The sequence below is a fragment of the Myotis nattereri genome, assembly GCF_964212035.1.
Source record: "Myotis nattereri genome assembly, chromosome: 5".
Taxonomy (NCBI): Eukaryota; Metazoa; Chordata; class Mammalia; order Chiroptera; family Vespertilionidae; genus Myotis; species Myotis nattereri.
The window spans coordinates 50,931,522-50,957,265 of NC_138080.1; the positions used below are offsets into that span (position 1 = coordinate 50,931,522).

General features: G+C 38.6%; 2 protein-coding genes across 4 annotated transcripts in view; both read left to right on the plus strand.

The window, feature by feature from the left end:
• The window catches only part of KLHL2 (kelch like family member 2), a gene marked incomplete at its 5' end in the record, with an annotated part of 80,080 nt that extends 73,275 nt beyond the window's left edge, over nt 1-6,805 (plus strand). For both annotated transcript variants that reach the window (XM_081091831.1, XM_081091832.1), the window contains 3 exons: nt 947-1,087; nt 4,406-4,549; nt 5,690-6,805. In XM_081091831.1, coding sequence (XP_080947957.1) covers nt 947-1,087; nt 4,406-4,549; nt 5,690-5,718 — 314 coding nt within the window. In that variant the 3' untranslated portion in view covers nt 5,719-6,805. The remainder of the gene's footprint in view (nt 1-946; nt 1,088-4,405; nt 4,550-5,689) is intronic.
• Nucleotides 6,806-8,813: 2,008 nt separating this feature from the next.
• MSMO1 (methylsterol monooxygenase 1) lies at nt 8,814-25,368 on the plus strand. 2 transcript variants are annotated; one of them, XM_081091518.1, is made up of 6 exons: nt 8,814-8,896; nt 16,457-16,742; nt 19,924-20,072; nt 20,818-20,944; nt 22,074-22,228; nt 24,376-25,368. In XM_081091518.1, the coding sequence occupies exons 2-6, from the start codon at nt 16,488-16,490 to the stop codon at nt 24,566-24,568; spliced, it is 879 nt and encodes a 292-aa protein (XP_080947644.1). In that variant the 5' UTR covers nt 8,814-8,896; nt 16,457-16,487; the 3' UTR covers nt 24,569-25,368. The 2 variants fall into 2 exon arrangements, with proteins under 2 accessions (XP_080947644.1, XP_080947645.1); XM_081091519.1 differs by having other exon boundaries at nt 20,030-20,072.
• Nucleotides 25,369-25,744: the final 376 nt, after the last annotated feature.

Consider the following 25,744-nt stretch of genomic DNA (forward strand, 5'->3'; position numbering starts at 1 on the left):
TCTATCCACTGAGCCAAACTGGTTAGATGCTTCATATCCATTTCTTAGAAATTTTGTGCTTTAATACTTATTATGTAAAATTTCCCAGGATTGGGAGACTAAAGAAAGAGGTTGATAATCCAGCAGTACGCGTTTATTAAGGGGGGTTACATACAAGGTGTGTCTTGGGCTGCAGCAAGAGGACATGGATACCCTCCCTGCCACATGGCAGGTGCTGAGGGGTTATATAGGACGGGGCAGGATGGATAGGTTACTGGGGCATGACCTACCCCTGATAAGGAGAAAATGCTTTACATGTTTGCCTGGGGTGGGGCACAGACATGTTCCAAGAAGCAGCACATTTGGGGTGTAAGGGAGAGGTCAGCAGTCCCTGAAGGAATTTACGAGAAGTAATCTTCTGACTAGAGGGTCCAACATCAGTCACCTCAGGGAACAGTCTCTCCTCAGTAGTACTGATTTGCTTTTATCATGAAAGTTGTTTTCAAAATGATTAATGGCCTCTCTTTTTAGAATGATAGTTCTTGTTGTGATTCTCATTTGTCCACTTTTATTTATTTCCCTTTTTTTAGGTTGTATACTTTTAATATCCACTTTAAAAGAATATCCACTTACTTTTACTATGAAGAATAATTTCAAAAATTTTAGTTAGAAGTCATTTGAATAAACCCTAATATGGCCCTAACCGGTTTGGCTCAGTGGATAGAGTGTCAGCCTGTGGACTGAAGGCTCCCGGGTTCGATTCTGGTCAAGGACATGTACCTTGGTTGCAGGCACATCCCCAGTAGGGGGTGTGCAGGAGGTGGCTGATCGATGTTTCTCTCTCATCGATGTTTCTAACTCTCTATCCCTCTCCCTTCCTCTCTGTAAAAAAATCAATAACATATATATATTTAAAAAAACCTAATATGCTATGAATTTATTGCTCCTTTTATTCTATATTTTATAGGTGTTGGTGTGTTAAACAACTTATTGTATGCTGTAGGGGGTCATGATGGCCCTTTAGTGCGAAAAAGTGTTGAAGTGTATGATCCCACCACCAATACATGGAGACAGGTTGCAGACATGAACATGTGCAGGAGAAATGCAGGTATCTGTCTAGTTCACAGTTGTAAAACTTATATGAATTGTATTTACAGTTGTATAGTATCCCCATGTGTTTCCATTGTTCTTTTATTGTTCTGGGTTTTCTAATGGACTAGGTCTTTAAAGGCAGATTCTTCTGTAATAATCCTATGTACTGAATGCTTAGTATAGGGTCTAGATTAGAATTTATTAGCAAGTTGTTGTGACACGTCAGTGAACTTACTTTCTCCTAGTGGCTGCTTTTGGTGGTGAATGTAGAGACTGAATTAGAAGAAGAGCCCTCTTTATTTGACATTGAAGTCACTCATTCTCACCACAGATATTTTTGAGTGCCTACCATGTATCACGTACTACAAAATCCATTTCTTAGGAAATTTAGTCTAGTTGAGTAACTATTCATACCAGATTAAAAAGCCAATATTTATCTGAATCTGGAGGGAAGCCCAGAGAAGCTAGCCCTAATCTAATACAGTTCAGGATTTCTACGAAGTGGAAAAGCTAAAACAACAACAAATAATTTAAGAAAACTGAGATCTTCGAGATTAGGAAACTAACTCCTTGAAAAGAAAAGCCATGGATGGGAAATGGAAAATAGATTCAGGAAAGCCAGTCTTTTGGGAAATGCCATTATCTTCATGCCATTTCCCATAGTACAAAAATATGCTCCTGATGAATCTCAAACTCACCGTATACCATTAGATGATGTTGCAAGATGCAGGCCCCACACCCTCCAAAATGCTCTTCTTACTTACGCCTTAATTTAACTGTGATTACTATGGGGAGTTAAATACTTATGACTGCAAGGACTGTCAACAACAGTGAACTTGCACCTCATTCAATCGTTAGTATTTGGTAATGTCCTAGAAACCTCTCAGCTATAGATAGTCCGACGCATGGTAAGACCCACAGATCTGGGCCATAGGTAGAATAAGTGCTTGACCCTGTATATATTAAGTTAAAAAAATCAAAGTAATATGTGCACATGCCTTCCCTAGATTAGGACATATATTTGCAATTTGAACTTTCATTATTTTCCTGAAGGTTGGAATATTTTTATTTTTTATTTTTTAAATAATATATCTTTATTGATTTCAGAGAGGAAGGGAGAGGGAGAGAGAGATAGAAACATCAATGATGAGAGAGGATCATTGATTGGCTGCCTCCTGCACGTCCCCCTTTGGGGATCAAGCCCACAACCCAGGCATGTGCCCTTGACCGGAATCGAACCTGGGACCCTTCAGTCCGCAGGTTGACGCTCTCCTCTGAGCCAAACCAGCCAGGGCGGAATAATCTTATTATTTTCCTCTACTCATGCTGTATTTTCAAATCAAAATAAGCTCATTTCTGTTAGCCAGGAGAATAAGGACATACTGTGTAGAGCAATCATTGCCCTGCTCTTGCTTTTCAAATATTTGAACTACTTTAAAATGGTACGAATTTACTTCCGTCAAGAGACTAGAGTAGTAACACAATTTAGTGTTAGTGGGGAAGATTCACTCCATTTGCACAGATTGCTAGTACACTTCTAAATCCTGTATATGGAGTTGGCTCATTGTTTTGTTAATATAAAAATCTGTAAACACATGTTAATTATACCAGTAAAACTACCTATGGAACTACAAAGACCAGTGTGTGAGCATTCTTCTGGATTTTTTGATGCCCTTTAGTACCAGTTCATAATGGCTCTAAATGTTGTTATGAATTATTTAATACACTTTATAAAAATATGGAAATAAAGGTGTTTATCTTTTAACTTAGCAATTTTTTTGGTAAAAATTTACATTAAGAAAATAGTTGTGGGGGGTAATGTGGTGATAAGGACACATATGTAATAACTTAATTAGTAAAGAAATTAAAAAAATAGTTGCAAAAGGATGAAAAAAGTATGCAAGAGAGATCCTTATTCATTGCAACATCATTGATAGCAAAAAAACCTAAGAATAACAATATCCATTAGTAAAAAATTATTTTTGATGTTCATCAAAGACAACTAACAAAATTATGGTATTTTCATACATGGAGTACTAAGCAGTCACTTAAAATTATGGAGATCTATATTTATTAACTTGGGTAGATGTCCAAGGTATATTGTTTGGAGGAAATGGGTGAGTAATAAAGTAGCATGTGTATTATGAGCTACTTTGGGATTTAATACAAGTGTGTGAGTATTTATGCATAGAAAACAGCCAGGGCGGAATAATCTTATTATTTTCCTCTACTCATGTTGTATTTTCAAATCAAAATAAGCTCATTTCTGTTAGCCAGGAGTTAGACAATTTCATGGTCATTATTCTAAGCAGTATAGGATTAGAGGTGATCTTTTTTTCTTTATACTTTTTTAGATGTTTTAAATTCTTGCAAAAAAAACAACCCATGAGTTATCTAATAATAATGAAATAATATTGCTCTCCCTTTTTGAAGGAGATAAAATAGTTAACCAGTGAGTATAGTAATTAAAATTTAGAATCATTTTTTATCAGCTGTTAAAGTGTGTATACACCCTGTGTCCCCAAAAATTGCCTACATACTTTGTAATTATAAAGGCAGTATTAGTACTTGAACTGCATTTCGTATAGCATTTTAGGATGAATTTCCTTTGTTCAAAGCTTAGTCTAGCTGAAAAGAAAAAAATATCAATTGAGTCATCTGCTACTAAAGTGTATATACATGTTTTTTGGGATACCCTTTACAATTTTTCCTTAGGTTTCCCTAACAAGTTGACTTTGAGTTACTAAACTTATTTGACCTTAATTTTTTTCTTTTTAATAATAAAATATGGATTAACCTAGTTTCTAACCTATAAAGTAAGATTATTGTGAAGATTAAATAAAGTAATGCAAAAATAAGGCAGCTAGCCCTAGCCGGTTTTGCTCAGTGGATAGAGCATCGGCCTGCAGACTGAAGGGTCCCAGGTTTGATCCCCGTCAAGGGCTCATGCCTGGGTTGCGGGCTTGATCCCCAGTAGGGGGTGTGCAGGAGGCAGCCAATCAGTGAGTCTCATCATTGATGTTTCTGTCTCTCCCTCGCCTTCCTATCTGAAATCAATAAAAATTAAAAAACAAACAAACACAAAAACATAAAAAAGAGACAAAAGAAACAACAAATCTGAAATTTAAAAAAATAAAGCAGCTACCGCATAAATGACACAGTAGGAGCTTAGAAGTGGTATTAGACTCCCATATAAAAATAATTCCTTCTCCACCATCTTCTCTTCTTGCCTCCTTTAAGAAAGTGTCACTGGATCACCTCACCAAATATGTAGGGATATTCATATTCATCTCAGTTTTTTAAATAATTGCTTTTTTCTCTAATTTTTTAAAAGGCGTTTGTGCTGTCAATGGTCTGTTATATGTAGTTGGAGGGGATGATGGCTCCTGTAACTTGGCATCGGTAGAATATTATAACCCAACAACTGATAAATGGACAGTTGTGTCATCTTGTATGAGCACAGGGAGAAGTTATGCAGGTAATAATAGTTTACTTTTCTTACAGTCTTCTATTACAATATAAAAAATTACACCATTATGATTTTTACATTAAGAATGTTATAAGAGGAAAGTCTTTTCTCAAAGTATATATTTTATTTCTTGTTCTTAAAACAGTATTGGATGTGTATTTTCTGAAATAAAGCAGTGGTATTCTTTTATCATTCTACAATCGTTTGTATTTGCAATTACAAATCTTTCCATTGCGGGATCATATACTAAAACTTAACATAGCTAATATCTGTATGCTGTGGAGTGGAATTCACTAGGTAGCAAGGCTTCCATTACTCGGCTACACAAGAAATTTGACCCCTACAACATCCCCCTGGCAGGGCTTGTGTGATAGGATTCTAGAGAGGCTGTGAAATAATTTTTCTTACTTAGAATAGCACTGGTTAAATTTTAAAATATAATTTTGGTCCATGCTCTTAGTAAGAGAAATGGTAATTCTCTTTATTAAATATATTGAAGAGTCTTCAAAACTGTATGTTACATATTACTCTGATGATAGGAATTTATATCACTATAAATATTAGAATGTTTCTATAACATTGTAATATTGATCCAGTTGTGGTGAAAAAAGTTTATACTAATTAACCATCACTACTGTTTTTATATCATCCAAAACAACATTTAATAGAACTATATACAATAACATGACTGAAAATTAGGAAATTTTGTTAAAGTTTCATTGAGATATAACTGACATAGAATAAATAGCATATATTTAAGCATACAGTTTTATTAGTTTTGACATATGTATATACCCATGAAACCAATACCACACTCAAAATAATGAAAATAAGTATTAATCACCCCTGAAAGTTTCTTTGTGCCCCTTTGGGTGTGTTAGGTGGATTTTAGTGTTTTCTGAGTAAAATTATTTTTCCTTAATTGTAATTGCAAAGAGCAAAAGAGTAATCTGGATTAAATAGTCTGACATTTTGGTCTATAACTAAACAGATCTCACTGCAATTTAAATTAAAATGATAGTACTTTTGATACACTATGATTTGTTCAGACCCTGTTTGCTTGAGTAATAAAATAAAGAATTCAATATTTTCTCAGATATACAGAATGCTGCCTGTAACTTCCGTTTTGTTCTTCATTTCTTTGCTTAGGGGTCACAGTTATTGATAAACCGTTATGAGCCCGAAGGACATTTTTGGCATATTTATACATGAGAAACAGACTTCAACAAGTATTTCTGAAGTGACATGAGAATCCAGCACTTCTCCACTTGTAGCTGCACTTTAAGTCTCCGCAGAAAATAAGATCGGCTGCCTTTAGAGGCCTCAGATTCTGAAGATTATTTTTGGTAGAAGCACCGTGTAGGCATTTTCTGCAGCGAGCAGCAGCTGACTGAACTTTAATAAAAAACCTGGACTGCAGTACTTACTCTTCAGTCTTTAGACAACAGTTGCTTTCATAAAGACTAGTTATCAACCTTGAACGACTGGATTATTTTGTGAAGGAAGACAAAAGAATACATGTTGTAAAATTAATTTTTTCTTTATTCCTTCTGGAAATCTGTATACACAGGAACTGAAAATCTTTGAACTGGTATTAAGTTCTATGTAAGTATACAAACTAGTTGAGGGATAAAACTGTTTGCTTTTATAAAATATCTTTGATTACATGAGTATAATAAATGGTGTGCATATAACTGTGTGTGTATATGCTTTCCTTTAAATATGTTTGAAAAGATGTTTGAAACTTGATTATACTATTTATAATTGGCACAGTACTTTGAATTATGCCAGTACTACATTGTAAAACAGAGTTGTATTTTTTGATATTTAACAATGCTTAATACTTTAAAATGCCACTTCTGAGGAATGAACATGGTGTAACACACTTGAATATGTGTGATGCCAAACTTTTTAAAAATAAAATGTAAAGTATGCTTATTTATTATTTCCTTCCTTTGGTTTAATTTTGGTCATGTTTTGGTGTGTATTTTTAATTTTTTTCTTAAAGTAACACTTTGGCATGATCATTACTGCAGGTCTTTGATGAATATAATGAATGTATGGAATTCAACTGAATTTGCATGGTCTTAAGAATTTTTTCCGTGTGTATAAATTTAGCTGCTATTAACAGAAGAGAGAACTTTCTGCGAGTAGCCATGTGTGTTGATCAGATACAATTTTTCTGAGGTCTTCAATTAATCTCACTTTAAAAATGACCAAAACATGTCTTTCTGGAATTACCTTTGAATAAAAGTTTGTATGTTATTTGTTTTACATTGTCCTTGATTTTTATCGATTTAGTTTGATTTTAAGGAAGTTGCCTGCTCAGTTTCTCTGTTCTTTTGTAAAATTTGCGTTTTCTAACTTCACAAATCAATACTTTTTGTTTGTTGCCAAAGTAATCTCTTAGGCAAGTCTGTTAAATCAGTAACTGAAGTCACTGGAAATTGTTCTCCAAGAAAAAGTTACCTCAACTATTCAAGGAGAAGTCTCCCAAGGACTGATGATATTTTAAGTTTGTATGTTCCTCTGTCCCTCAAAGGGCAGGACACAAGATAAAGATAACACAAATAGCATTGGACCAAAAAATCAAAGAAAAAATACCTACTCTAAAGAAACATTTTGATATAAAGCAAAAGGAATTAAGGAAATGGGAGTTGGGGAGTGGGGTGGACAGGTGAGGTGCTGGACACAAGAGGGGCAGAGAAGGAAGGGAGAAGGACAGGAGGTGATGGGATATGGTGGCTATTCCTCAGGAGAAGAATTTAAAAGGTTAGCATGAGCTTGTTGCCAGAACAGTCGGGAGGAAAGAATTGTAACTGTGATATGATACCTATTTAATATAGAGTATTCACATTTAAACATAGAACCATATTTATTTTTTTTATTCATTTTATATAACAACAAAAATTGTATTTCTCACAATTCTGGAAGCTGAGAATTTCAAGATCGAGGCACCAGCACATTCAGTGTCTAGTGAGAACCCACTTCCTGGTTCACAGACTTTTTGCTGTGTCTTCACGTGGCTAAGGGATCTCTCTGGTCAGTTTCATAAGAGCACTAATCCCATTCCTAAGGACTCTTAGTCCCTCCTGACCTAACACCTCCAAAGGCTCCAGTTCCTCATACCATTACTTTGGGGATTATGTCTCCCTCAAATTCCCATGTTGAGTTCGGGGGCAACATAAACATACTGTCCATTGTAGAGATGTTTAGAACATATTCTGACCCCCAAAGGGATTTAATACAACTGCTTCCAAAGCTCCCCTCATCTTTAACCACATCTAAACAGTCTGATCCAGATCCTGGTACAAAAAATGAGAAAGCAAAAACCCTGCCTTCTGCTAATGACCTGAGACCACAACAAGTAACAACCTGTTGATCAATTGCTGCAGAAAGTATGCCAAGACCCAAATCTTCATTTTTCACATACAAATTTCAGCAGCACTTAGAAAATACTGGCCTGGCCAGTTGCCAAGTGGTTAGAGTGCTGGCCTTGGGCCCAAAGGGTTGTGATTCGATTCCTGGTTAAGGGCACATAGCTTGGTTGTGGGTTCAATCCCCAGCCCTGGTTGGAGTGCTTTGGCAGGCAACCAATCCATGGGTGTGTGTCTCTACCCCACACCCTACCCACCCCCCGCACCAGCCCCCTTCCACTCTATCTGAAAATCAATGGGAAAAATGCCCTGGGGTGAGGATTTAAAAAAACAATTCAATAGGTCATTTAATGTAATTATCTGAGAATATATATATTTACTTTTAAAACAGGTTTATTTTCTCCTTATAAAACTAATAGATAGCATGGAGCACCCAAGTGTTTATCATCTAAATTGATGATCAGTTATGAGGCTTATTTTTTTAGGTAAAAGGATAGCATAATCTTACAGAGTGATATGCTATAAGCCTGCCTCCCCGGGACAGTGCCCACACCTGCTAAAGTTCTGGAGGAATCCCAAGTTGCCATGGCGACGACTCCTCGGCCGCACGAAGCCGTGTCAGTGCCCGTCCCCTCTTGACGCTCCATCCTCTGCCCCGCCCCCGGGCGCGCTGCGGCGCCAATCACTGGCTGGGCGTGTGGGTCTCACTATCCTCACTCCATCCGGGGAGCCAATGGCTGGGACCGCCAGTCCTTCGTTTGCGCGAGTCGCACGATGCCGGCCACCATACAGACCAGTCACAGCACCGAGAAGGCGGGACGGGCGCCCTCGCAAGCCAATAACAACAGAGAGAGCCGCTGCACACGCCCTCATCCGGGAGAGGCGGGGTCCTGCCTGGGCCCCGGCACCAGGTTGAATACGGTGAGCGGCAGTCTCGGTGCTAGCATCCTGGTGAGGGCACCGGAAGAGAAGATCGTAGGTGAGGAAGGGGGAATGTCGGGGATCCGGCCCTGAACTCTGCGGGATTGAGGGGAGCGAGGTCGGGCGTGGATGGGCGCTCAGGGCCGGGTGGGGGCACCCCTAACCCAATGTGAGGGCGGCGAGGAGCCGGAGGGGAAAATGGTGATGCACCCGGGCTGAGGCTTGTTTCTTGCCCTTTAAGAGTTTGCGGTCACTGGAGGCATTAGGCTACCAGTGGTTCTCAACCTTCTGGCCCTTTAAATACAGTTCCTCATGTTGTGACCCAACCATAAAATTATTTTCGTTGCTACTTCATAACTGTAATGTTGCTACTGTTACGAATCGTTAATGTAAATATCTGAGATGCAGGCTGGTCTTGGGCGACCCCTGTGAAAGGGTCGTGCGACCGCCAAAGGGGTCGCGACGCACAGGTTGAGAACCGCTGCTAGACGATAGTTACAGCACAGGATGAGAGTTTTACAAAACAGAAGCACTGCAGGGGAGACCAGATCTGGTGTGCACGTGCGATGGGGGGCATGGGGTGCGGAAGGGCGGCTAAGAGGGGGTTATGATGGGTGGGTGGGAGTGGGATAGGAGGCCGTCCCGGGTAAAGGGTTGCTGTTTCCGTGGGCAGAGAGAGAGAGAAAGCCACAGGAATGGTGAGAAGTCAGATGTGGTGGTAGTTTGACGTGTAGGTTGGAGAGGAGGAACAATGAAGGGTGGACAGGCTTGGCGGGGCGTTTTTGTTTTCTTTTCCATAGCTCAGCGGTTCTCAACCTGTGGGTCGCGACCCCTTTGGGGGTCGAACGACCCTTTCACAGGGGTCGCCTAAGACCATCGGAAAACACATATATAATTACATATGGTCTTTGTGATTAATCACTGTGCTTTAATGATGTTCAATTTGTAACAATGAAATTGGGGGTCACCACAACATGAGGAACTGTATTAAAGGGAAGCGGCATTAGGAAGGTTGAGAACCACTGCCATTGCTGAACGCCTTGGTCTTGTATTCCTAGGGGAGACACTTTTCTTAAACTTTACGTGTTGTGAAAGGGTGGACGCTCCTGTTTTGATAGATCCTGGCATGAGCCTCAGAAGTCGGCTTTAAAAGGGCAAGCCGGAAGCATGGCAAGGCCAGGTGAGGGCCCTGGAGCAATCCGGGTTTACCTAGGAAGGTACAGGGTACGGCATTAGCTGGCGGTAGTCAGGGACAGCCAAACGTCAAGGCTTCCCAAAGGATCCGCGAGGAACTACATTTCTGAGGACCTAGTCAGGCTGCTCAGAGCAGGTTTCCAGTCCATCCGGTTGTCCAAGGAGGAGAAAAAGCAGAAGAAAGTTCACGGTTTCCCTTCCCCTCTCCCCTTAATTTCCTTTCTGTATTTTGCTTTTGTTCAGTTGACAGCAACTGGCCCCATTTTCCTTGCTTGTGTATGGAGAGTCAACTCCCAAATGTGAGTTAAACCAGGTGTGTCTATTCTGGGTGAGCGTTTGAGGACCTTACCTAGTTAGCAGCGATAGGGGAGACTCAGAACATTGTCAGAGATGACTGAACAGGTGAAGGTGCAAGTCACAAAATTAGGTGTTCATGGAGGTGGGTCGGGAGTATTTGGGCAGGGTTCCGAGGCCAGCTGCTGAACTTTTGGATCTGTTGAGTTTTATGTGCCTCTGCGCTGTCTGATTGGAGCTGGCCTGGGTAGTTAGAACCTGGGGTTTAGGGGAAAAGGCTGGAAATAGAGATTTTGGATATTAGGAGATTTTTAAAACAGGAAATAGTTAAGAACACCAGGAAAGGGAGAAAGGAAAGCATCCTTGGAAACTTTCCAGCCTCAGTGGTCCAGTCTTCCTTCCTCAAAAGCTGTCCCACAAACTAACTAAATCAGAAAGGGCTGTACTCTTTCTCACGTCCTGGTTTAGTCTTTGGGTGGGAAGCTCCCTCCCAATGGTTCTCAACCTTCCTAACGCCGCGACCCTTTAATACAGTTCCTCGTGTTGTGGTGACCCAACCATAAAATTATTTTCGTTGCTACTTCATAACTGTAATTTTGCTACTGTTATGAATCGTAAATATCTGATATGCAGGATGTATTTTCAGGGATCGCCACCCACAGGTTGAGAACCACTGCAACATCCTCTTATTCCCCCCACCTCGCCCAGCTTGCCTCGCTTTGTATCTGGTCTCCTCCCATCGTGCTCCAGGTCCAGTTTAGAAAGTATCGTTCTCTAGGAACCCTTGCTGGTCCTCCGCGTTCTCCTAGCACTGTTTCCAGCCCTTTATTGCTTTTACCACATGCTTTTATGGCAGTCTGGTGAATTCTCTGATTTCCTCACTAGATTTTATGTTTGTGAAGTCAGAGGTGAGAGCAGATGCTAGCACAGTGGCTGCAGCTGGTAGCACAAATTCAGGGGGCGTGAATACATGGGGATTCCAAGAACCTAGAAAGGAACGTATTTCAGGGAGAGAAATCTCAAACCTTCCAGACTGGTTGAATAAAATAAGCTCCAAGGGATGTTTGTTGGATGTGGCAGCTGGAAGATCCTTAGTGATTTTAGTAAGAGTAGATTCAGTGTAGCGATGAGACTAGAAAGCTGACTGTAGTTGCTGGAGAGTACATGGGAATGGGAAAAGGAAGACAGCCCGTGTAGAATACTCTTTCAGGAGACTTGGGTAAACTGTAGGAATTATTCTCCTCTTACTGTAATATTTGTCTGGTGCGTTATTATGTCTGGTTAAAGTATAGCTTACTGGATGAGAGCATAAGCTTCTCCACTTAGCATTTTTGTAACTTGGGGAAGTTGCATGATCTTTCTCAACCTGGAGTTTATCATTTAGAAAATGGAAATAATAAAAGTACCTAGTTCATGAAAGCGTGGTAAGGATTAAAGTCTTGGATATATAGAGGACATGTATCGCACTGAGAGTGCAGTTCCCGGCACATAGAAAATGCTCGATAACTGGTAGCTTCTTAGCATCACTGTGTGTCAGGTCCTGTGCTAAGTGCTTCACATGCATTCTTCCTTGAACCATTGGAAGAACTGTTGTTATTCTTTTCCCCTTTTTCAGCTTTCTTGAGGTGTAGCTGACACATAAAATCATAAGATATTTTAAGTGTACATTGTGGTGATTTGACATTGGGAAAAGATTCCCTCTATCTAGGTACTATTGTTGTCTATATTTTGCAGATGATAAAACAGGCTCAGAGAAATTACATAACTTGCTCCAAGACACACAGCTAGTGTGACCTCATGAAAACCGAGGGTTGGAATTTTATTTTGCAATATAGAAGATCTTTGAAGATAATCTTGATATGAATTGGGAGCTAGATTGCAAGTAGTTGAGCAAGTTGTGTGGGTGAGAGTTAAGCAGTCAGAGGCTTATGAATTCTTCTTTAAGAAAGAAGTTGAGCCCTTGCCGGTTTGGCTCTATCGCTCAGTGGATGGAGTGTCGGCCTGCGGACTGAAAGGTCCCAGGTTCGATTCCGGTCAAGGGCATGTACCTGGGTTGCGGGCACATCCCCAGTAGGAGGTGTGCAGGAGGCAGCTGATCGATGTTTCTCTCTCATCGATGTTTCTAACTCTCTATCCTTCTCCCTTCCTCTTTGTAAAAAATCAATAAAATATATTAAAAAAAGAAAAAGAAGTTGATTGGTTGGTTCCAAGAAAGAGAAATGGGACATTGGCTTGGGGGAAAGGAGATAGAGGTTAGAAAAGTTTTCCTCAAGAAAGGAAGACTTGAATATGTTTTTAAACTTGAAGGCGGATAGACTCCGTGAAGAGGGAAAGACAAAAGATGAGAAAGGTAAAGTGAGTGCTGGGCAAGTTCTTGATGAGGTCAGTTAACACAAGCCTTGTCAGTCTTAGAGGAGAGGGTGAGTGAACCAAGAGAAATTTTGAGCTTGGCACGGCACAGGGTGTAACACGATAGTCTCCATGGTATAAGTCATTTGAGAATTAGACAAAAGAATAAGGATGCAAAGTGAAGTCAGACCTGAGGAAGTTGGCTAAGCTTCCCAGTATCCTCTATGAGGAGTAGGGTAAGAGGTAAATTGGGGTGGGGGAGCATTGTAAAAAAAAATAAGAGTGCTTCTGAGGTTTCAGATATTTATTGGTCCGTCCATCATTATTCATAAATCAGGAATAGCAGTGAGCATTTTTAAAAGAGTGATACTCTTCATAAGTTTCCCTATTTTTTTATTTGGTAACCTATAAGCTTATTTATTTTATAAGTAAACATGCTCCTGGAAAAAATTGTAAGAAGGTATAAAATAAGTAAAATTTCCTTCTTCTCCATAACAACCTCTCATTGTGTGTGCATAATAGGGGTGCACACACACACCCCTAATACCTCTTTTTTTTAAATTAAATCTTTATTGTTTAGATTATTACAGTTGTTCCCCTTTCCCCCCGCCCCATAGCCCCCCTCCAACTAGAACCCACCCCACCCTCTGCCTTTACCCCCCTCCCCCACTGTCCTCATCCATAGGTGTACGATTTTTGTCCAGTCTCTTCCCGCACCCTCCCCACCCCCCTCCCCACCCCAGAATAGTCCATTCCCTTTCTATGCCCCTGATTCTATTACATTCACCAGTTTATTCTGTTCATCAGATTATTTATTCACTTGATTTTTAGATTCACTTGTTGATAGGTGTGTATTTGTTGTTCATAATTTATATCTTTACCTTTTTCTACTTCTTCCTCTTCTTAAAGGATACCTTTCAGCATTTCATATAATACTGGTTTGGTAGTGATGAACTCCTTTAGCTTTTTCTTATCTGTGAAGCTCTTTATCTGACCTTCAGTTCTGAATGATAGAATTGATTACTGGGTAAATGATAGAAATGATTACTGGGTAAAGTAATCTTGGTTGTAGGTTCTTGCTATTCATCACTTTGAATATTTCTTGCCACTCCCTTCTGGCCTGCATAGTTTGTGCACCCCTTTGTGAGCTTTGTGCACAGTCTTGTTGTAGTTAAGCCTTGATTATTGTAGGTATAACTGGGAGGAATTGACCTCCAGGCCTGTTGGCTGTGAGAATCAGCTGTGTCTACAGTGGGAGAACTTCTGTGCTGGAGACACCCTTATGGGGCAAGACTTGCTTCAGTGGGGCTTTGGTGCTCGCTGAGTCTGCCCCCTGAGTGTGTCTCTTATGGATCTGAGGAGTTGTAATCTGGATGGTCCCACCCTGACCACTGGGTACACTGGCTCTTGGATCTCTAAGGAGGTGCTAATTTAGCCTCTGCTTGAGGCTACCCAGCAGGAGCTATGGAGAGATCTGCAGATTCCTCTTCTTTGTTTCGGGTTTGGAGGTGCCCAGATGAGGCCCAGCTGTGAAGCAGTGCAAGCTGCTGTGGGGCCTTGGGCCTTGTTTTGGATGTTCTGGGTCTATCTGACCCAGCTGCAGTTTGTTAGGTAATTTTAGATTGCAAAGGGCCAGGCCTTTCATATGCAAAAGCCACTGGGCACAGCTTGGGTGGGGTGGGGTCTCGGAATCAACAGGGTGGAGCAAACAGCTATGGCTGCTCCTCAGTCCTACCCTAAGAGGCCCCGTGTCTCAGTGTCCCAGTAATCGCTGCAAGCACCTCTGAGAGAAAGCCACCCTCGAGTTCCGACTGATGCCAGACAGTCCAGTTTCTCCCCGTATGAGTCTGGGTCCCCAGAGACTTGCCCGGAACTGGAGTTCGGAGCAGCTTAAGACTCCCTCCCGATTGAAAAAGACAATCGTGCCCTCAGTTGCCAGCCCTTTCCAAGTGCACCTCCTCTGAGTCTCAGTGTGCTTTTCTCTTTCCTTCTAGTTGTAGAATTTCCACTCAGCCAGCCTTCCTGTGGTTCTGGATGATGTCCATTTTGTCCTTTAGTTGTATTTTTGAAGTGGTTGTGCAAGACAGCAATTCCCGGTGTTTACCTATGCTGCCATCTTGGTTTCTCTCGGAAAGAGTAGCTCCCCTAATACCTCTTGATCCCCTTTCCTAAAGATCTCTACTCTGAATTGTTCCCTGTGTATCCTTCCGTTCATTTTCTATATTTGTGTGTGTGTGTGTGTGTGTGTGTGTGTGTGTCTTTGTATGTACATATATATGCATGGAAGTACATAGATAAAATGCAAATATTTTTTACAAAAACATAAGTGGGGCTCTTGTCATACATATTGTGCAACTTGCTATTTCACTTAATACTTAATCTTTTTTAAAAAATAGTTTTTATTGATTTTAGGGAGAGAGAGAGAAACATCGACTGGCTGCCTCCCACATATACACCCCTACCAGGGATGGAGCCCGCAACTTGGGCATGTGCCCTGACTGGGAATCGAACCAGTGGTCTTTTGGTGCATGGGATGATGCCCAACCAACTGAGCCACTTGGCCAAGGCTTAACAGTGACTCTTAGATATCTTTCTAGGTAGAACATATAGATCTTTCTTTTAAGTGGCTATTTTGTTACTTTTCTCTTTGTTTTTGCTATTATAATCAGCACTTCCTTCAGCCTTCGTGTACCAGTCTTTGTACACTTGAGGGAGAAACTTGCTGGGTCAAAGGGTGTACTTATTTTGAATTGTGTTAGATACTGTGATTTCCTCCCAAAGATGTACTTAATTCTGCTCCTCCTCCCCCCTTCCCACTTCATCACCAATGTGTAATGGTGCCTGTTTCTTCAAATTATTGTCCTTAACAATACTGGGTACTGAGCCCTATGTAATGTAAAGATTTTTGTTTTAGGGTATATTTCCTTATTTGAGTCCAATTGAACTGCTTGTTTGTTTAGTGAGCATTTGCATTTACTCTTCTGTGAACCCAGTGTTAATGGCCTTTGACTTTTTCTTACAGCCCTTTGTCATAAGTGGTAGAGATATTTTTCGAATTTGTCATTTGATCTTTGACTTTATTTATAACCAGACGCCCAATGCACGAAATTTGTGCAAGAGTAGCAAGAGTAGGCCTTCCTTCCCCCGACTGCCAGCACGGGCTTCCCTCTGGCACCTGGGACCCAGGCTTCCCTCTGGCCAGCACAGGCAGGCACCTGGGACCCAGGCTTCCCTCGCAGCCCTAGCTTCATCTCTGACTTCATCCGGAAGGTCATCCGGTCTGATTAGCATATTATACTTTTGTTACTTTAGATTATCTCTTTCTTCCCCAATTAGAAGTGTATAATTTTTGTGTAGTCATATTTGGCAGGCTTTTTCTTTATAGGTTCTTTTGTTTTTTTTTTAAATATATTTTTTTTATTGATTTTTTTTACAGAGAGGAAGGGAGAGGGATAGAGAGTTAGACACATCGATGAGAGAGAAACATCGGTCAGCTGCCTCTTGCACACCCCCCACTGGGGATGTTGCCTGCAACCAAGGTACATGCCCCTGACTGGAATCGAACCTGGGACCTTTCAGTCCGCAGGCTGACGCTCCATCCACTGAGCCAAACCAGTCAGGGCGGTTCTTTTGTTTTAACTACATGTTTAGGACCTGAGAAATTGGTGCTAGTAATGGTTATTTTAAAAATTATTTGAAGATGCATTTTTAAAACTACTTTCTTAGAATTGTTTGACTTGCATTCTTGCTTATTTATTTATGTACTTATTTATATTTACAGAATTAAAAGGCTGTGTGCAGAGATTTGAAAAATGGCAACAAATGAAAGTGTCAGCATCTTTAGTTCAGCATCCTTGGCTGTGGAGTATGTAGATTCACTTTTACCCGAGAATCCTCTGCAAGAACCATTTAAGAATGCTTGGAACTATATGTTGGACAATTACACAAAGTTCCAGATAGCAACATGGGGATCCCTGATAGTTCACGAGACCCTTTATTTCTTGTTCTGTTTACCTGGGTTTTTGTTTCAATTTATACCTTACATGAAAAAGTACAAAATTCAAAAGGTGAGTATGATGGACTTGCAATGGAATATTATCATTAGTGTTGAATATTTTTAAAGTAATTGTAACTTTGTTTTGAGAGACTCTAGATCAGGCCTGTCAATAGAAATATAATTAAGCCCCATAAGAAATTTAAATTTTTCTGTTATAATACATGAAAAGGTAAAAAGATATAGGAAAATTAATTTTAAGATATATTTTACTTAACACAGTAATTCTAAACTTTTATTATTTCAACAAGTAATCAGAATTAAAAAGTACTATATGAGTTGATAGCTCCCAGGAAAGAATCTGGACCAGCTTATTAGAGAAAGGATTTATCAGTACTTGGTGAACCCATGATAGTTTCTAATGCTTACTGTTTACTTTTCTAAAAAGTCATGCCAGGCTCTGGCCAGTTAGTTCAGTTGGGTTAGAGCATCGTCACGATACGCCAAGGGGGTTTGATCTCAGGTCAGAGCACATACAGGAAGCAACATGAGTGCATAAGTAAGGGGAACAACCAGTCAATGTTTCTCTCAAAAGAGAAAAAAATCATGCCACACTATTCTTAAGGGCACACATAGCCTTGGTAGAAAGTAGATATGTTGAGAGTGTTTGTTTATCTGTGGAGACTAGTTTGCACTCACTGAGTCTATGTGAGTCGGCGTTACTGCACACATTCTCTCACACTCTCAGTTTCCCAGGGAGTCTCACTTTAAGCCAGCGCTGGTATTGATCTTCTCTGGGGATAAGTACAAGGGGTCAGGTGCCCATGGACTCCAAGCCAAAGGAGAGAACAAAAGTAAAAGGGGGAGGGAATAAAAAGGAATGTGGCCCACGGGAGAGTATCCTGTTACCCTCAATTGAGGACACAGAAGTTCCAAAATGCTGGTTATAAAATGTCCCGCCTTGAAAGGGAGGATTCAGTTTGAATGTCTTAAGTTCATTCTCCTGGGTGTTAGGGGTGACTCAGGCTGCCCTGTATCACCCATTGCTTTGTTCATATGGCTGATTCATTATATCCCTGTATAGTTGAGTCATTGGTCAGAGGTGTAAACCTTCTCAAAGAGAGGAAAACCTTTTCCAGTCATTGTTTTATGATTGGTTTGATGGCCAAAGAAAGGACAAGCAATCATCTACAGTAGTTGGTTACTGGTATTTATGAACAGAGATTAAAAGGCTGGGTAGTGTGGCCTCAAGTCTGTCCTCAGTATTTCTTCCTTTAAGTTTTACAACCAAAAAGCTTTGAGCTTTTTTGATACTAAAATAAATTGAGATGGTAAATTAGTATAGGTTCTCACAATATGCCAGGATTTAAAAACAAGTCAAAAAAAAATCACTGCAAGTTACAGGTTTATGAATTTTGAAGGCAGATACCCTGAAACATTGAGGGTACAGGAAGAAGTTGCTATTGGTGATGAGACAGCATTAAAGACTTTCTGCTTTCAAAGAGAATAGACGGTGTGACAGTTAATGCACATGTGTGCTAATGACGGGGGAATTTTATAGGAATAAACAAGCAATAAAGTAAACCTTGTAGGATCTATTTCTTTTTACAAAGTCACACATTTTAATAATTCTCTAGGAATTTTCCTCACGGAAAAAATATATATATATATATATATATTATATAAATAATAAATAATATATATATATTAAAAACATTCTTTCCGAAGTCCATGGCCTAATAATGATATTTTTTCATATTAGAGTGCAGTTATATATAAAGTACTATATGGTAAACTCTGATATTCCCCTAGGTGTGAGTTTTTGATTATCTTTTAAAGAAATTCGTGTGTACTTTAAACAGTATAATGAATGATTTTATTAGTTATAGTTGATTAATTTTTGTGTTAATTTCTGTACAACATAGGTATCAGATTCTAGTTAGGATATTAAGTCTGTTAAACATAGTTTCTATGGGAAATAGTGCCATTGCAGGCCCAAGTCGGAATTTCCCATTTATTTTGTCCCCAATCACAGACTGAAAGTTTGAAGGTGTAGGGTGATAATGTTCAGAATAGAAATAGAAAGACAATTATAAATGATCTTATCTAATTTCCTCATTTTATTGTTGATAAAACTGACTTATAACTGGTTAGTGGTGGCCCTGAGATTAGAGACCACCCAGCTCTCTGGATTTCTCGATTGCGTCTCAGTTTCATGCTTTTCCTTTTTTTTTTTTTTTTTTCTTTCTTCTTTTTTGGTCAAGGAAGGTAACTCTTAAAGAATTTCAAGAACAGAACTGGAGGCCTAGATTTTAGTTAGTCCCAGTTCCTATATCATTCTGGGCAAGGTAGTGGACCTCTTTGGGCTTCTGCTGAACAATATTTCCCATACTTGAGATGTTGTGGTTCAGTTGAAAAAAATTTCACCAGCAGCTTTCTGAATTTTTAAGTAAGGACATTTAAAACAAAGTAATAACTATTAGCATAATCTTTATAAAACCCCAAACAATTTTCCTTTGTAAGTGTAGCCCATTGAATTGAATCAATTTAGTTTTTTAAAATATTGCTTGTTAGGTGAGTAGGTATCCTGATGAGATTTAAATGAACATTTTAGTACATTGATCTCACTCATTTTGACTTTAATCTTGGAACTTCTGTGGGCAGTTGCTCTCCATTCTTTGGAAACGACTGGACACATCTCTGAAGTTCTTCCAGCTCAGAGAGTTTATAATTCTGTTATTGTATATATATAAACAAAAATGCACTAATTTCTGGGAATGAATACTGCCAAATGTCTGGAAGCATTGATTTACCTGTGTAATAATGGCTTTCAATGCTGCTGATACAATTGCTTCAATACTTGGAAGACCCAACTGTAATCTTTGCATAACACATTTCTTCTCTGTCATTTCTGATACAAGAAGTGAATGATCTGTGGGCAGGAAAGACTGGAGAGTTATTCATTCTATAGTGCTTCTTCTTAGGTTTGAGATCTTATGTTCGTTATTCAAGAGTTTGTTTATTCACAATTTCTTCACCTAAATTGGTGATGGTAGTTGCCAAGAATTTAGAGGGGAGGATGTTGTGATTCCTGGGCTTTAGTTACTGTAACATAGTAACTATAATATAGAATTCACAAAACAGAATTAAGGTCTCATTAACAAGTAGAGAAAAAAATAGGAATTTACTTCTGGATACCAGGCTAACCTGCTGATAACAGACTAACACTCAATATTTGTGCCTTTTCTCCGTAGGATAAACCAGAAACATGGGAAAACCAATGGAAATGCTTTAAAGTACTTCTCTTTAATCACTTTTGTATCCAGCTCCCTTTGATTTGTGGAACTTATTATTTTACAGAGTATTTCAACATTCCTTATGGGTGGGAAAGAATGCCAAGATGGTATGTAGATATAAACAATACTTTAATATATGTAAAGATTTGATTTGTTTGCTCACAGTTTGCTGTCCAATTAAAATATCCTTAACGTTTATTTTTTTTCTTTATTTGTTTAATGTTTGTTTGTTCTAAACTTTGGAAGTAAATAAAATGGAGAAAAGTAAATCATAGTAGAAACTTAGAATGTTACCATTTTTAGGTCTTTCTCTACTAGTATTTTAGTGCAATACTTTATTTGAAGGTGCTTGTACTAAGAAAAAAATTTACATTTTAAGTCTAAAGGGAATGAAAACGTTGAGAATAGTTTGAGAGGTTTATAAAAAAAATGTGTCGCCCGGCCGGTGTGGCTCAGTGGTTGAGCATCGACCCATGAACCAGGAGGTCACGGTTCAATTCTCGGTCAGGGCACATGCCCAGGTTGTGGGCTTGATCCCCAGTGCAGGAGGCAGCTGATTGTTGATTCTCTGGGTATGAATTTTGTTTCTTAATTGATTTTATACCTGTGATTTTTTTTTTTTTTTTTGAATGAGTTAGAATTGATATAGTGGCCAGTCTGTTCTGTTCAGCTCTTCTGGGTGGTGTAATATAGCTACCTTGTGTCTAAACACTTTTGAGAATTTATTGATCAATATGTCCAATTGGGTCAAACTGTAAAGTGGGTATTTGATGTTATGTATATCTCAGGCAGTGATCCCCAGTAAAGGTCTAGATTGCACTTCATATTCATGATAGTGTTTTCATCTTTTAGGTATATGCTTTTGGCAAGATGCTTTGGTTGTGCGGTGATTGAGGATACCTGGCACTATTTCCTACATAGGCTCTTACATCACAAGAAAATATATAAATATATTCATAAAGTTCATCATGAGTTTCAGGTATGTTAGAATTATACTTAATACTTTTTTCTATTAGAGGCAAAATGTTATGGTGTGTGCATGGGGTTAGAAAATCATATACTTGACGAAGCGTTCCCTTGATATTTCTAGTACCTTTCTGGCACCATACATAATTATTATAATATTATTAACTATATTTCCTAGGCTGTACATATATCCATGACTATTTTGTAACTACCAACCTGTATCCTCAATCTCTTCACCTTTTTCACCCAGTTCCCCAACCTCCAATCCCCTCTGGCAACCAGCAGTCTGTTCTCTGTTTTTATGAGTCTTAAAAATAGTGACCTTTTTTTCTTTTTTTATCAAAACTGCTTTGATTTGTCAAACTGGTTCTATTATGTTCTACATTGGTATGCTAAATCAAATATTCCTTTCTTTTTTTTTTTTTTTAATATTAATCCTCCCCTGGGGATATTTTTCCATTGATTTTTAGAGGGAGTGGAAGAGAGAGGGAGAGACAGAAAGAAACATCGGTGTGAGAGAAACACACTGATTGGTTGCCATCAAAAACATTAAGATATTTTTAAGGACATCCCTACTAGACCTTTTGATGTTTGGTAGGAATTAAATTTTTTTTAATTTGAGAATTGTTGTTATTGTTTACATATGTATGGCTAGATATACTATTTTATATATAGAAACAATATATTTATAAAACGATATTCGTTAATAAATTAGAATATATGTATACGGATTCTCCAGAGAAAAAGAAAAAACAGGAGATACACATACACACTCAGATTGTCGGGGCTGGCAAGTCTGAAATATACAGGGAGACCGCAGGCTGGAAATTGAGGTAGAGTTGATGTTACAGTCTTGTGTCTGAATTCCCCAGGGTAGCAGGCTGGGAACTCAAGCAGGGTTTCTGTATTGCAGTCTTGAGAACTCCTTCCTCTGAAACCTTAAGTCTTTGTTTCTAAGGCCTTCAACTGGTTAGATGAAGGGTAATCTTTACTCAAAGTCTACTGATTTAAATGTTAGCCACATCTATAAAATACCTTCACAGCAACATCCAGATGGATTGCCCAAGCAACGGGGCACTGTAGCCTAGCTGGTGTATAAAATTAACCACCACAATATATTAAGGAATTGTTCTCTGTTTTAGGCTCCATTTGGAATGGAAGCTGAATATGCACATCCCCTGGAAACCCTAATTCTTGGAACTGGGTTTTTCATTGGAATCATGCTTTTCTGTGATCATGTAATTCTTCTTTGGGCATGGGTGACCGTTCGTTTGCTAGAAACCATTGATGTCCACAGGTGAGCTCTCGTTTCTGTTCTGCCATGAGGTATCATAAAATGTGTTTATTTTCATGGTCATAAGATTATATTTAAGTAGGCTAATAGAAGTTAATCTTGTTAATATTGCTATTTTTTTAAGAAAACAAGAGACATAATCATTGGTTAGATTTTTTTATATCCCTGTCTATGGCTGTTGTCATTTTTATAGGGAGAATAAGTTCTTTTGGTTAAACGAAATGAAATTTTGACGTGCACTTCAGAGCTGCCCTTTAAAAGGGTCCCTGTTTACATTCTCAGTGGAAATATGTAAGAGTGCTTTTCCTCCCTCAACACCCTTCCAAGCCTGGGTAGTACAGTCTTTTTCATGTTTGTCAATAAGAGGGCAAAGAGCTTTCAGTGCTGTGTTGGTGTGCATTTCTGCAGGGACACATGAGGCTGTGCATCTGTTTGTGTGCTTATTGACCAAGAGTATTTTTTCTTCTTTGAGTTACCTTTTTATGTCCTTTTCCTATTTTTCTGTTATATGTCTTAAAAACTACTGGTTTGTGTAAGCTTTGTTAGCTATATATGTTCTAAATAGTTCTTTGCATCTGTCATTTGAATTTTAACTTCTGATGGTTCTTTTCTAGTTTTTAATTTTCCGGTAGTAAAATGAGTCATTTTTATGACTCTTTGAGTTTCACACCTTGCTTAGGTCTTCCTGAAACACTGTTCAACTGAAACTATTTGTGTGGTTTTTTTTAAAGATTTGGTTAAATACAATTCAGGATTAGCAATTCCTTTATCCTTCTGTAATGAATCTAAGACTAACTCTTATTTGGAAAAAAAAAACATTGAATCATTTAGCCTTCACTAAATAAGAATATTTCTAGTCTCACTGCCTAACTCTGATGAAATCACTACTTTTAATGTTTACTTATTTCACTTTTTTTCTATCGATTGGAAGATATTTTGTGGTAAGTTATTTATATTTAATGCCTTTTAAAATGCCTAATCTCCTAATTTTTTATTATTTTAAAATTATATATTCATTGCATTTTAACCTGGGACTTATTACCATACCCATGAAAGCAGAATATTAAATTCTAAGAATTATTTTTAAACCACTACTAGGCAGAGAATATTCTTCTGTAGATAAATTGTGAGTGATGTCTCTTACATTCTTTCTTTCCTTTCATTGTTCTTTTCTCTCTTCTTCCCTCTCAGTCTTCTAAAGAGAGAGAGAGAAAGATTGGGGTGATTTGGACTGGAATAATTCTATCTGTCAGATTTCAGATATATATTGGGGAAAAAAGAGGATACTCTAAATGATATTCTTTTAAAATCACATGTGTCCCTCCACATTCAGAAAGCACACTCATATTTTCATTAATCCTGGTACGTTTAATTCCAACTTGTCATTGACTAGAGTAAAAGAAGTTGTAATAGTGATTCACAGGTCTATCAAGCATTATAGATTTGATACTCGTTTCATATAATTTTCCCCCCAAAGGCTATGGTAAGAAAGCTCCTCCTCTAAAACAGGAAAGAAAAAGAATTTATGAAAAATCTATTCATTATTATAATGCCTCTCTTTCATCTCCTGATAGTCCTATCTATTAAAGACAGAATATGCAAACTGACTGTCACATCATCACAAAAAGATGGTGGTGCGCCCAGTTTTTTCAGCCCAGTTGGGGGGCAGGCGCACGGTGCAGCCAGACCCACCCTCAGTCCCCCAGCCACCCAGGGCTGCCCGAGGCTCAGGTAACCAGGGCCGGCCGAGGCTTGCGCTGCCGGCAGTGGCAGCAGCAGAGGTGTGATGGGGGTGTTGCCTTCCCCTGATCACTGGGTTGCCTCCCGCCCCTGAGGACTCCCAGACTGTGAGCGGCCGGGCTGAGGACCCCCCCCCCCCGCCCCCCCCCCCCCACCGAGTGCATGAATTTTCATGCATTGGGCTGTTAGTATAATATATAATTTCCATAGGTTTTTTTTTTTTACATTTTAAAAAATTTCTTAGTGTTTTCTAGAATTTGCACTATTTTCTCTTGTTTGTGTCTTTGTAAACATGTCAGAAATAAAGTGACCTAGGTAAAGTGGAATGTTATTTGAATTAGTTAACAAACATATGACTATCAATGAAAGTGCCAATTATTGCTTCATAATCTTTATTACTTTTATTGCAGTGGTTATGATATTCCTCTCAACCCTTTAAACCTCATCCCTTTCTATGCTGGCTCTCGGCATCATGACTTTCACCACATGAACTTCATTGGAAACTATGCTTCAACATTCACTTGGTGGGACAGAATTTTTGGAACAGACACTCAGTTTGTTGCCTACACTGAAAAGATGAAGAGTGGGAAAAAGACTGAATAAATATTTATGTAAATCTTCCTGAAGATATAGATTTTCCTGAATTAAAACTAGTAGCTAACTCTGCTTCCGGGGAACAGAAATAAACGTGTGTCTTGGCCGCTGAGTGATTTTAAAAATGAACAACTTTTATCTTCCTAGTGGGAACTTTTTCTACTTTCCATTCCAGTTCTGTATGTGTAGGAATAAGTAAGGAAGTTTTAAAGGCCATGTTGTTAACCTTACAAAAAGGTTTTAAGTATTAGAAGAAGTATTAATCTATGTCTTTTCTTTTCCCCAGTAACACCATAGGCCTGAAGGGGAAATAGCTCTTTAAATCTTTTAAATATATAATGAGCACTTCAAAAACTACTAATAGTGGATGTTGGCCTTATATTGAACTTGTGACATTTTTTTAGAGTTTGCCTAAAGATCAAAATATCATAGGTTGAATGACATCAATTGATACATTTGAATGAGGCTGCAAAATTAGGACTAGCCAGCACCAGAATTTCCAGTCTTCTCTGGAGCTGACCAGTTTGAGGTGATTTTCTTTCTTTTAGAAGGCCTTTTGGATTCCAGTGTACTACTGGCCTCTGTAAATTAGGGTATTTCTGAATTGATGAATATGGAATATTTTCGTCTAAAGGTTTTCATGCTTCTTGAATTTTTTAAAAAAATGAAGCTTTATTCCTGCTCTTTACCCTTTAATTTTTGTAAATCAGGTTTTTATTACACTTAAAGCTATATCTTGAAACTTTGTGAACTGACTTGTATTTGCACTTTGAGCTATTAAAATAAATGTCTGGTTTTTTTTGTCTGATTACCTGGTTTCCAGTTTTGAACATCAGCTGTCACTTCTTATATTATTCTTATAAGGAAAAGCACAGAGATGTTAAATTATTGTTTTGCAATAAAAGGAATGATTTTATTTTTTGTAAGTGCTTTATTTGCTAAACTTTTCTTTACAGTTTCATTATGTATTTATCAGGCTGTCTATTGTGGGAAATTCCATTTACCTATTTCAGTAGAGGGTATTGAAGCAGTTTTTTTCTGTACTTAGAAAATGTATGGAAGAATAGAGCTAAAACTTTTTAGGGCTGACTTAATCTCACTTATCTAGATTCTAACTCAAATCGAGAGCTGATTATTCTAACTTACTGAATTGTTATTTTAAAATTTAGTTATTTTTCTGATAAG